The sequence below is a fragment of the Natator depressus genome, chromosome 4, assembly GCF_965152275.1.
Source record: "Natator depressus isolate rNatDep1 chromosome 4, rNatDep2.hap1, whole genome shotgun sequence".
Classification (NCBI taxonomy): domain Eukaryota; kingdom Metazoa; phylum Chordata; order Testudines; family Cheloniidae; genus Natator; species Natator depressus.
The window spans coordinates 23,879,516-23,892,278 of record NC_134237.1 but is presented as its reverse complement, the minus strand read 5'-3'; the positions used below and the strand labels follow the sequence as shown (position 1 = coordinate 23,892,278).

Here is a 12,763-nt window from a genome sequence, read left to right as displayed (position 1 = left end):
GCATTATGATTCTGCCAGTGCAACTTGGGAAAAGAATTTTCCACTTCACACTGCTGAGGAAAATGCATATGCTGTAGGCTAGGATATCATGTATGGAGGAACAAGGTGGGGAGGGTGTTTGGCACCATTATACACAAGGGATCAAAGAGCAGACAAAAGCACACTGGAAATGCTTCATTGTATTTTAAAGGGGAATAAGTTCAAGGGTAAGAAAGCCTGTGGTGCTTGTAAAGGATTAAATAGGGTAATGTGCTTTTTAAGAAGACATAAAGAGGTATGTAATGGGATACATTTAAGCTTAAAATGATTTTTCTTGGAGTCCTCAATGAATGTTTAAGCAAGCATGCCGTTGGTCCTGGTAAATCTGCTCCCAATAAATAACTGCCATGAAAATGGAGATTATTTTGACTGAATGAGATGCATATTTCATAACCTATGCAAAAAAGGAAAACTCAATTTGGAATACACAGAGTATTTAGGAATAATAAAGAAAAAAAAAGAGAGAAAAGGCAATATTCTCCAGAATAATCCAAAGCAAATGTAGAAATACAGATAATTCCTTTCCTTCTTATATGACAAAGTAGCTAGAAAAACAAAACTGGTTGCTCACATACCTTCAGTTCAGGTCTCCAATGGTTTTATTTTCTGAAGTAGAGGGAAACAATATGTGATGGGAGACAAGAAAATATTTAATGTGCTTATGCTTCTCTGGCAGTCACATATACTGAGGTATCAAACTCTATTAATCTATTCAAGATCAATCTACTCAGCTATCCTTTAACCATACCTGAACCACAACCTGAACCAGTCAGGTGCTGTGGATGTAGAAGGAATGAATGCATGCATAATGATATATCTATCTATCTATATATCTTAACCTGATTTCTGGGGGAAAATGGGACCAGGATATGCCAAAAAACAGAAATTTCAAAAAGCATTGTGTTTACATCTTAGCCTTCTCCCCTACCTCTATTTCAGCTGACCAAGGCTGTACCAAAGTTACATCTTTCCTGATCCAAGCAGAGCTAAAGAAATACTGTCATAGGGCTTAAACTGTGTTCTCACACACACAAACACATATTATTATTATTAGTAATCATATTTACTATGGTAGTGCCTGAGGGCCAACCATGCCTGGGTCCTCATTGTGCTAGGCACTGTACAAACACAGCCCTGGTCTGCACTGGGAGTTGAGGTCGAATTTAGCAGCGTTAAATTGATTTAACCCTGCACCCGTCCACACAACAAAACTTTTCAACTTAAAATCGATTTCCTTACTCCACCCCCGACAAGGGAATTAGCACTGAAATCAACCTTGCCGGGTCGAATTTGGGGAACTGTGGACACAATTAGACGGTATTGGCCTCTGGGAGCTATCCCAGAGTGCTCCATTGTGACCGCTCTGGACAGCACTCTCAACTCAGATGCACTGGCCAGGTAGACAGGAAAAGGCCCACAAACTTTTGAATTTCAATTTCCTGTTTGGCCAGCGTGGCAAGCTGCAGGTGACCATGCAGAGCTCATCAGCAGAGGTGACCATGATGGAGTCCCAGAATCGCAAAAGAGCTCCAGCATGGACCGAACGGGAGGTACGGGATCCGATCGCTGTATGGGGAGAGGAATCCGTGCTATCAGAACTACGTTCCAGTTTTCGAAATGCCAAAACATTTGTCAAAATCTCCCAGGGCATGAAGGACAGAGGCCATAACGGGGATCCGAAGCAGTGCCGCGTGAAACTTAAGGAGCTGAGGCAAGCCTACCAGAAAACCAGAGAGGCAAATGGCCGCTCCAGGTCAGAGCCCAAAACATGCTGCTTCTATGATGAGCTGCATGCCATTTTAGGGGGTTCAGCCACCACTACCCCAGCCGTGTTGTTTGACTCCTTCAATGGAGATGGAGGCAACACGGAAGCAGGTTTTGGGGACGAAGATGATGATGATGATGATGAGGTTGTAGATAGCTCACAGCAAGCAAGCAGAGAAACCGGTTTTCCTGACAGCCAGGAACTGTTTCTCACCCTGGACCTGGAGCCAGTACGCCCCGAACCCACCCAAGGCTGCCTCCCGGACCCGCCAGGTGGAGAAGGGACCTCTGGTGAGTGTACCTTTTAAAATACTACACGTGGTTTAAAAGCAAGCATGTTTAATGATTAATTTGCCCTGGCATTCGTGGCTCTCCTGGATATACTCCCAAAGCCTTTGCAGAAGGTTTCTGGAGAGGGCAGCCTTATTCCATCCACCATGGTAGGACACTTTACCACTCCAGGTCAGTAGCATTTACTCAGGAATCATTGTACAACAAAGCATTGCAGTGTATGTTTGCTGGCGTTCAAACAACATCCGTTCTTTATCTCTCTGTGTTATCCTCAGGAGAGTGATATCATTCATGGTCACCTGGTTGAAATAGGGTGCTTTTCTTAAGGGGACATGCAGAGGTGCCCGTTCCTGCTGGGCTGTTTGCCTGTGGCTGAACAGAAATGTTCCCCGCTGTTAGCCACGGGGAGGGGGGAGGGGCTAGCCACGCGCTGGGGGGAGGCAAAATGCGACCTTGGAACGAAAGCACATGTGCTATGTATGTAATGTTAACAGCAAGGATTACCGTGAAAGAGTGTACCCATTTTTCTATAAAATGTGTCTTTTTAAATACCACTGTCCCTTTTTTTTTCTCCACCAGCAGCATGTGTTTCAAGGATCACAGGATCTTCTCCTTCCCAGAGGCTAGCGAAGATCAGAAGGTGAAAAAAACGCACTCGTGAAGAAATGTTCTCTGAGTTCATGCTGTCCTCCCACGCTGACAGAGCACAGACGAATACTTGGAGGCAGACAATGTCAGAGTGCAGGAAAGCACAAAATGACCAGTAGGAGAGGTGGCAGGCTGAAGAGAAGGCTGAAGCTGAAAGGTGGCGGCAGCGTGATGAGAGGAGGCAGGATTCAATGCTGAGGCTGCTGGAGGATCAAACTAATATGCTCCAGCATATGGTTGAGCTGCAGGAAAGGCCGCAGGAGCACAGACCACCACTACAGCACCTGTGTAACCAACCGCCCTCCTCCCCTAGTTCCATAGCCTCCTCACCCAGATACCCAAGAATGCGGTGAGGGGGCCTCCGGCCACCCAGCCATTCCACCCCAGAGGATTGCCCAAGCAACAGAAGGCTGACATTCAATAAGTTTTAAAGTACTGTGTGGCCTTGTCCTTCCCTCCTCCACCACCCCTCCTGGTGCTTCTCTTCTCCACCACCTCTCCTGGGTTACCTTGGTAGTTATCCCCCTATTTGTGTGATGAATTAATAAAGAATGCATGGATCTTGAAGCAAGAATGACTTTATTGCCTCTGCAAGTGGTGATCGAAGGGAGGAGGGGAGGGTGGTTAGCTTACAGGGAAGTAGAGTGAACCAAGGGGTGGGGGGTTTCATCAAGGAGAACAAAGAGAACTTTCACACCATAGCCTGGCCAGTCATGAAACTGGTTTTCAAAGCTTCTCTGATGCGCACCATGCCCTCCTGTGCTCTTGTAACAGCCCTGGTGTCTGGCTGTGCGTAACCAGCAGCCAGGAGATTTGCCTCAACCTCCCACCCCACCATAAACTTACTCTCACAGATATTGTGCAGCGCACAGCAAGCAGTAATAACAGTGGGAATATTGGTTTCGCTGAGGTCTAACGGAGTCAGTAAACTGTGCCAGCATGCTTTTAAACATCCAAATGAGCATTCTACCACCATTCTGCACTTGCTCAGCCTGTAGTTGAACAGCTCCTGACTACTGTCCAGGCTGCCTGTGTACGACTTCATAAGCCATGGCATTAAGGGGTAGGCTGGGTCCCCAAGGATACATATAGGCATTTCAACATCCCCAACAGTCTGGGAATAAGGGCCCTTCCTGCAGCTTTTGAAACAGACCAGAGTTCCTGAAGATGCGAGCGTCATGTACCTTTCCCGGCCATCCCACATTGATGTTGGTGAAACGTCCCTTGTGATCCACCAGAGCTTGCAGCACTATTGAAAAGTACCCCTTGTGATTTATGTACTCGCCAGCTTGGTGCTCCGGTGCCAAGATGGGGATATGGGTTCCGTCTACGGCCCCACCACAGTTAGGGAATCCCATTGCAGCAAAGCCATCCACTATGACCTGCACATTTCCCAGGGTCACTACCCTTGATATCAGCAGATCTTTGATTGCACTGGCTACTTGCATCACAGCAGCCCCCACAGTAGATTTGCCCACTCCAAATTGATTCCCGACTGACCGGTAGCTGTCTGGCGTTGCAAGCTTCCACAGGGCTATTGCCACTCGCTTCTCAACTGTGAGGGCTGCTCTCATCTTGGTATTCTTGTGCCTCAGGGCAGGGGAAAGCAAGTCACAAAGTTCCATGAAAGTGCCCTTATGCATGCGAAAGTTTCGCAGCCACTGGGAATCGTCCCAGACCTGCAACACTATGCGGTCCCACCAGTCTGTGCTTGTTTCCCGAGCCCAGAATCGGCGTTCCACGCATGAACCTGCCCCATTAGCACTATGATGCCCACACTGCCAGGGCCCGTGCTTTGAGAGAAGTCTCTGTCCATGTCCTTATCACTCTCGTCACCGTGCTGACATTGCCTACTTGCCCGGTTTCGCTTTGCCAGGTTCTGGTGCTGCATATACTGCTGGATAATGTGTGTGGTGTTTAATGTGCTCCTAATTGCCAAAGTGAGCTGAGCAGGCTCCATGCTTGCCGTGGTATGGCGTATGCACAGAAAAAGGACGCGGAACGATTGTATGCCGTTGCCCTGACGGAAGGAGGGGCGACTGACGACTGGCTTACAGGGTTGGCTTACAGGGAATTAAAATCAACAAAGGGGGTGGCTTTGCGAGAAACAGAATGGCCCCCTCAAGGATAGAATTCAAAACCTCAAGGATAGAACACAAAACTGGGTTTCGCAGGCCGTTGATTTCACGGAGGGAGGGATGGTGGAGAAAATTAATACAAAACAAATCTGGTCTATTTCTTGTTTTGATCCACTTCATCTATCTTTATACATCTCGCTGGCAGCAGACTGTGCAGTACGACCGCTAGCCATTGTCATCTCCTGGGTGCTCAGCAGAAGACGGTGCAGTATGACTGCTGGCCATCATCTTCTGCTGGCTGCTGATTAAAAGACAGAGCACTGCCAGTAGGACTGAATCATCATGAGATGAAACTTAAAAGGGAAATGACCTGGCTGAGTCACTCCCATGTTTGCCCAGGCGCCCCTAACCTCATCGAGGTTGGTTAAAAGAGCACCCAGGACTACGTCGACGACGGCTACCAGTCATACTTCACTATCTGCTGCCAAAAGGCAATTAACCGCTGCTCTGTAGCAATGCAGTACTGTGTCTGCCAGCACCCAGGAGACATACGGTGATGGTTAGCTGAGCGGGCTCCATGCTTGCCGTGGTATGGCGTCTGCACAGGTAACCCAGGAAAAAAGGCGCAAAACGATTGTGTGCTGTTGCTTTCATGGAAGGAGGGAGGGAAGGGGGAGCCTGACGATATGTACCCAGAACCACCCGCGACAATGTTTTAGCCCCATCAGAAAACTGGGATTTCTACCCAGAATTCAAATGGGCGGTGGAGACTGCGGGAACTGTGGGATAGCTACCCACAGTGCAACGCTCCGGAAGTCGACGGTTGCCTCGGTACTGTGGACACACTCCGCCGACTACATGCACTTAGAGCATTTGTGTGGGGACACACACAATCGACTGCATAAAAACGCTTTCTACAAAACCGACTCTATAAATTCGACCTAATTTCGTAGTGTAGACATACCCACAAAATAGAAGAGTTTACAATCTAAATAGACAAGACAAACACAGAGTGGAGGAAGGGGTAGAACACAGCAGCAGAGTGAACAATGTGATGGCAGCAAACAGCATGTTAGTTCCACTGGTTTTTTCGGGCTGGGGGGGGAGTTACTTAAGAGGGGATCAGCTAAATAGAAAGACAAAGGAAGGGAAGAGAAGTGACGGGAACAGGACAAGGGAGAAGAGGGCAAAATGGGGAGATGTGGCATGAAGTCAGGTGAAGAGACTGTGAGGGAAGGGGAGAGGGCTGGAACAAATAGCCCATCAGCACAGGGCACAGAAAGTCCAGTCAAAACAGTACAACATTATCTCAGGATATGTGTACACTGCATCTAAACACCCATGGTTGGCCCGTGTCAGCTGACTTGTGCTCCTGGGGTTCAGGCTAAGGGGCTGTTTAATTGCGGTATAGATATTAGGGCTCAGACTGGAGCCCAGGGTCTGGAACCCTAAAAGGTGGAAGGGTTCCAGAGTCCGGGCTCCAGCGTGAGCCAGAACATCTATACCACAGTTGAACAGCCCTGTAGCCCAAGCCCTGCAAGTCCAAGTCAGCTGACACAGGCCAGCCACAGGTGTTTAACTGCAGTGCAGACATACTGTCAATGTCCAGTGGTCCATGCTTTGGATGTTTCTGCTTCTATCAGCTGGAATCTGACTCGCTCCTCTCTGCAATTTTTCCCCCTTCTCCAGGAATGGGGAGGTACAGGTGCAATTTCCACTGAAATCACTGATGTACAACCCATGCAATCCCACTGAAGTCAATGAGATGGCATGAGATGTCAGTCAGCACTGAATTTGTCTCTCCTGTATTATATTTTTCAAAATAAAAATTGCTTTCTCAGAATAAATGAAATAAATGAACAATAATTAACAGAGTGAAAAAGAAAGAAAAATTAAAAGGATTTTAAACTGTATGAAAAATGTTTTGAGAGTGTCCTTTTAAATAGCCTCTGTAGTCCTGCTGTTCAACTAGTTTCACTTTGCATTGGCTGCCTGCACATCTAATTTACCTTTCAGAGGATGCTACAGGGGAGTGTAGTTAAAGCAAAGGTTGTTTGACATATTCATTTGCAACACACACATTATAATCTCCCCCCACACATCCTTACGGTCACAGTATCTGAGTCTCTTCATGGACACTAGGTGGCCTAGTGGAAACGTAGTTGTTTAAGAACATTTGCTTGGCAAGCTGTCTACGTTGGCTGATGTATTTCTTTTCTTGTCGAGTCATGATTTAGCACCAATTAACGGTGTGATTAAAATGAAGCACAAAATGAGACCCAAAATTAGTTTGGTTTGTTTGAGGTTATAATCTTATTGTGTTAATAGCTCTGAGGTGGCCAGTTGTTCTTCAAGGTCGGGAATGAGTTTATTAAAACAATGTAAATGGGCCAAATGGACCCATGAAGTCCTTCCTCTGAAATACCTGCATGCTTTCATTTTAGAGTTATTTTACAGAGATTAAAATCTGCCTCATCAGTTACATTTTTTTGGTCTTAATTTTCTTCTGTACACAGTGTTGGTATGTAACACCATATTTATCATCCAAGGGAGGATGAAAGATTCAAACAGATCTTGCAAAGGCAGAGCTTCCAATTCCTTATAGAGAGATATTTCTTCCTGGCCAGGCCAAATACAATCTTTAAAGAGCCTTCTATTTGTCACCTGTCTGAGCAGCAAGGGGCTCTCTCTCATTTCTTCCTGTGAGGTGTATGGGGTGGAGTGTGTAGAGAGTGAGCGAGCACGTGCATGCGTGTGCAGGAATGGATGGAAGCAATGGATGTTCATTGTGAATGGTCTTGCAGCTATTTGGGAAGAGAGAGAGAGAGAGAGAGGTTGGCTGATTGCTGCTTTGCTAAAGCTTAGCTCTTTGATACCATCACTTGCAATTGCTTATTCCTGAAAAGCAAAGCTATGGGAAATTAAACAACTCAGACAGTGCTGTTTCTGTCAATTTAAAAACAGCAAATACCATGTCTTCAGGAATTAGAAATCAAAGACTGTAATCTGTAATTACCTGCTAGGGTAATACACTGGTTGTTTTCTTCAGCTAAAGGGCTTTAGTCAACACCCGCTTGTGTTTGATGTGCTCTGGTTTTTGATTGTCCTGAAACTCATGGTATAACTTTGGCAGGCAAGCCAGACTGATGGATTTTTTTTTTAAAAGGAGCGTCCCAGCTTTACAAGCACCTTGCAAACTGGAACAAAGTATATTTTCTCAAAAATACCTTTTCCCTTGGCCAATCAATCTTCAGCTGTCCCTTTCTCCAGCACTTGAAATGTATACATCAAACATATTTCAGCTTATGACACATTCTAGAAGGATTTCATAAGTGCATTTCCCCGGCCCTTCCCACCTTCTCCTCTTCCATGACATTTCATGTCTGGTAAATCTTGGAGTTGGGAAATATGATCCAAACTATATTGGCAGTGGGTGAAGTCACTTGCTTACAAAACTCCTAAACAGTTGTTTTTATCTTGTAGCTCTTTTATTATCAAGAGATCACCAGTAGGAAATGTCTTCATCATTGTTTTTTAAAAAGACCTGTTCGTTTATGTGCTCTCATCAATTGTCACAACACCATAGATGTATGGGATACCCTAAGAAGTGAATTTCAGTAGAAACAAAAGGCAACAGCTCTGAAATGGCTTGATTGGATTTTGATAGACCTAAAAAAGATCGAATAACTAAACCTTCGACGAGGAAACACGCAACAGTTCAATTTTCTATTATAATTAATTCTCCCCATCTTCAGATTTAAATGAACCCTATAAAATAAGGCCCTGCTAAAATAAAAAAATATGCTGTTTTCTCAGGGCCCTATTTTACAGAATCAATTTTCAATTTGGAGATGTTATCACAGGGATGAATTCTGTTCTGTTCTCTTTCACACAGATGCAATTCCCATTGAAGTCACTGATGAAAAATATTCACAGTCTCATTCTGTGATATTTAATGGATAGGTGATCTTAAATACAACATCGCTCCTGCTTACTTGATTCTTCTAAGAATTCACTTGACAAAAATGTTTTTACATAATTTTGTTTTCCCATAGCAAATCAAGTTTAAGAGATTGCTGTGAAGTTTTTTAAACAAGGTCATGCTTTTCTGCCTGCTTTCTGCATAACACATAGGATTCATAACCATGACTGAAAGATTAAGTTTTCAGAGTCAGAAGTCTAAAAACAAATCTGTATTTTGTATTCAACCCTACAGTAAGCACGTTGTACAGTACACTACGATGTCTTCTGTTATTAAAGTCCCGTGATCCTACCCTCATTTTGGATTCTGACAAATGTATTCTTCTTTCATATCTCTAAATCCTCAATCGTTTTCAGAGCAAATATTTTTTGGACTTGCATTTTAAAATGTAATGGAAAACTGCCCACAGGGAACTGAGCTGAGAGCACCCAATCCTTTGCACTGGAGCAATGAGCTATAAATTGATTAGGTAAGATCATTGTTCTATGTGCAAATGCAGCTCCAAATGTTAAAAACAATTTAAAAAATCCAGCACTGCAACAGAGCATCTCCGATTGTCAAGGAAAAAGTAAACCATGCCTCATACCTTCTGAATGCCTGTTGGTGACTCCAGCACATTATTCTCTGAGCCGTTACTTCTGTTAATCATCCGCCACATTTGAGAATACATGCTGTCCCTCTCAAAAGGATTCATCCCCTTCACTCGAACATGCTCATAGACTGCAGAGTCCAAGACAGTGCCATAAGGAATATCCGTCTGTCTGGAGAGATCCTGGAGAGACCTTAATTGGTGGTGAAGAAAAGAGACACGGGGACATGATTCCACATTTCCAAGCTGAACGGGAGCTGCAGGCAAGCAAAGGGCAACACATAGGAAGACAGCTGCCAAGTCACTGTTTTGTTTGTTTATTTTCTTAAAAGACATAGTAAGACTAGGAGAAACAGAACTGCTTTTATGCTTTAAGACAGAAAGAAAAATGTGAAGCCAAAGTGAAGGGGGGAAATGAGATTGAAGGAAAAAAAGAGAACATTGCAAGGAACAAGAGTGTGCTCTCAAGAGATGGCCGCTTTCTTTTGCGGGGCAAAAGGGAGTGTTTTTAGCCACTCCAACAAATATAAAATAAATCAGATAAAAGCCTGGTAATAGCCTGAAGCAATGTACCTCTATTTTACAAATTGCTGGGGACTCGCAGACTGAAATCAGAAAGGTCAGAAAAAGAGCTCAATGTACATAGCCCTAGGCACCAGGCCCAGGCATTATTTGGAGCTGGCATGTTAAACACCAGAAAGCAGCTGTCTCTGTTGGTATGTACTGCATCAAGATATACACTCAGTATGGACAGTGGTGCAAGTAAGCCGGTCCAGTCAGGTACACCATACCATTAAGACATTTATTGCTGGTACGCCGTACTGGAAAGACACATTTTCAAGAATTTTGTAGAGCCCTGCGCGGATACAAATTTATTCCCGTGGATGTGGATATCTGCAGAGAGAAATCGGTATCTGCTGAACCGCAGGGCTCTCCTGGGAACCACAGCGATGAAAGGAGCAGAACGTGGGGCTGCCGCTCCTCCAATGCAGTTGTATGGCCCCCAGCCCTGTCCTCCAGTGGGGCTGTACAGACCCCAAGCAGGAGACGCAGCTGTGTGGAAGGGCTGGGGATAGTACAGATGCATCCTGGGAGCAGCGGCCCCACGTTCTGCTCCTTTCTCCGCTGTAGTTCCCAGGAGAGCCCTGCGGTTCAGTGGATACAGATTTCTCTCCATGGATATCCGCTTGAGAGACAGAACATTTTTTGGGGGGTGGGGGTGGGGGGGAAGGGAGGTTCGGTACTGTATCGGTAAGAATTAAAATCTACTTGCACCTCTGAGCACAGAGAGCAGGTTAAGAATAGACTGGGAATGCTGCATAGCACCATTTTCAGAAGCTGAGACTTTTGTTCTATTTTTATGAGCTGCCACTTCTTTGAGTTCACAATAAATTTGCTCAGTTTGATAAGATCTTTAGCCTTATCCACTCTGTGTGTGTTTGTCTATGAGTATATACACACACAAAAGCTAATTTATATGTAAACTAATGTAGGGGTTTCTAAAGGTGTCCACAATATGTCTTTATCTGCCCTGGCCTTAAAATGATTTTGTTATGATCCCTTCAAGGCTCTAGACATGACCTCTTTGCCTCTATTTATTCATCGTATTGTACCACTTAACCATACCTTGATTTCTTTAATGACATTCATTAGAGGTTCGGAGGGACTGCTGTAATATATCTAACACTGACGACCCATTAAGGCTTTTGCTGGCACAAATTACCTTTATGTAACTGCACAAATCTAATGGATGACATTTAAGGACAAATAAAAGATCTCTCTGTGTGCAGTCTTAAACTAGACGTGGGCTGCCCTGGGGGAGGGGCATAGAATATATTCCGGGGGGGGGGGCATGAGCAGCTTTAGTGAAAACAAACAACAACATACTGTGCACATTTTACCCACAGCAATGAATAACTTGCAAAGCTCATTCCTCCAGACATATCCAGTCCTCAGATGGCACTGTGCATTTGACTCTAGATGGTGCTGTGCATTTTGATGGATTTCATAGCATTATACAAAGTCATCGCCATGTGTACGTTAATCCGTTTTCAAGGATGTAGTGTGCACATTTAATTGTAAGCACTGATCACACTTGCAGTTTTGGTTTTGCTCTTATTACATTGGCTCTGTTTGAATCAATGCCTTGCTGTTTTTAATATTTAGTGAGTGTTGCATGTTGATTTTTGTTATCGGTATTGTGTGGTGGTGAGGCCTAAACTACTACGACACAAAGAAGGGGGCACCATGAAATACGTTTGAGAACCACTGAAATAGACAATGGCAAACTGCAAAGATCCACCTATAACCACTCAAAATGGAAACATGAACCTATGATAATCAAAGAGGATGGAGCGAGGCTATTCTCAGTGGTGGCAGATGACCGAACAGGGAGCAATGGTCTCAAGCTGCAGTGGAGGAGGTCTAAGTTGGATATTAGGAAACACTGTTTCACTAGGAGGGTGGTGAAGCACTGGAATGGGTTACCTAAGGAAGTGGTAGAATCTCCTTCCTGAGAGGTTTTTAAAGCCCTACTTGACCAAGCCCTGGCTGGGATGATTTAGTTGGGGTTGGTCCTTCTTTGAGCAGATGGGTTGGACTAGATGACCTCCTGAGGTCTCTTCCAACCCTAATCTTCTATTGTTCTAGGATTCAACAGCCTCCAAGCGGCACATTTGAGATACGTAAAAGAGAAGGGTATTCAAAAAGGCCCTGAAGACAAAAATCAAGGAAATAAAATCCTTAGAAGTGGCAGGGATGCTACTTAAGAAAACAATAATAATCTCAAAAGGCATGTGTGATGCTGAACAAAAACAGAACCAGGAAAGCAAGAAGTAAATCAATGGGTATGTCCACATTGCACCTAAGCCTCATGTCTCCAAGAGAAGTGAAGTCCAGAGAGGACCATGAAGAACTTCAGAGGGATCTAACCAAGGTAGGTGAAGGGACAACACAATGGTAAATGAAGTTTGGTGTTCATAAATGAAAAGTAATGCATATTGGAGTGAAAATGTTAAACTATTCATACACCTTAGAGGGTTCTAAATTAACAGTATCATCTCAGGAAAGGAACTTGGGCATCTCTATGGATAGCTCAAAGTAGAGCTCAATTCAATATGCAGCTGTGATCAAAAAAGGAAACAAGAAAACAAGATATTAGGGAGTTAGGAAGGAAAAATAATAGAAGATTATAATAATTGTAATTGCTTTATATAAGTCAATGGTACAGCTTCATCTGATAATCACCCCATCTCAAAAAGAATATTGCAGAGTTAGTGAGGATCCAGAGAAGGAAATGCTTGGGAACATAGAAAAGCTCTCATATGAAGAGAAATTAGAAAGATTGGGATTGTTTACTTGTGAAAGGAAATG

General features: G+C 44.3%; 1 protein-coding gene across 4 annotated transcripts in view; it reads right to left on the bottom strand.

Moving 5' to 3' along the window:
* The window catches only part of GRID2 (glutamate ionotropic receptor delta type subunit 2), a 1,015,652-nt gene that overhangs the window by 126,711 nt on the left and 876,178 nt on the right, over positions 1-12,763 (bottom strand). For all 4 annotated transcript variants that reach the window (XM_074950595.1, XM_074950596.1, XM_074950598.1 and 1 more), the window contains one exon: positions 9,389-9,584. In XM_074950595.1, the coding sequence (XP_074806696.1) occupies positions 9,389-9,584 (196 nt within the window). The remainder of the gene's footprint in view (positions 1-9,388; positions 9,585-12,763) is intronic.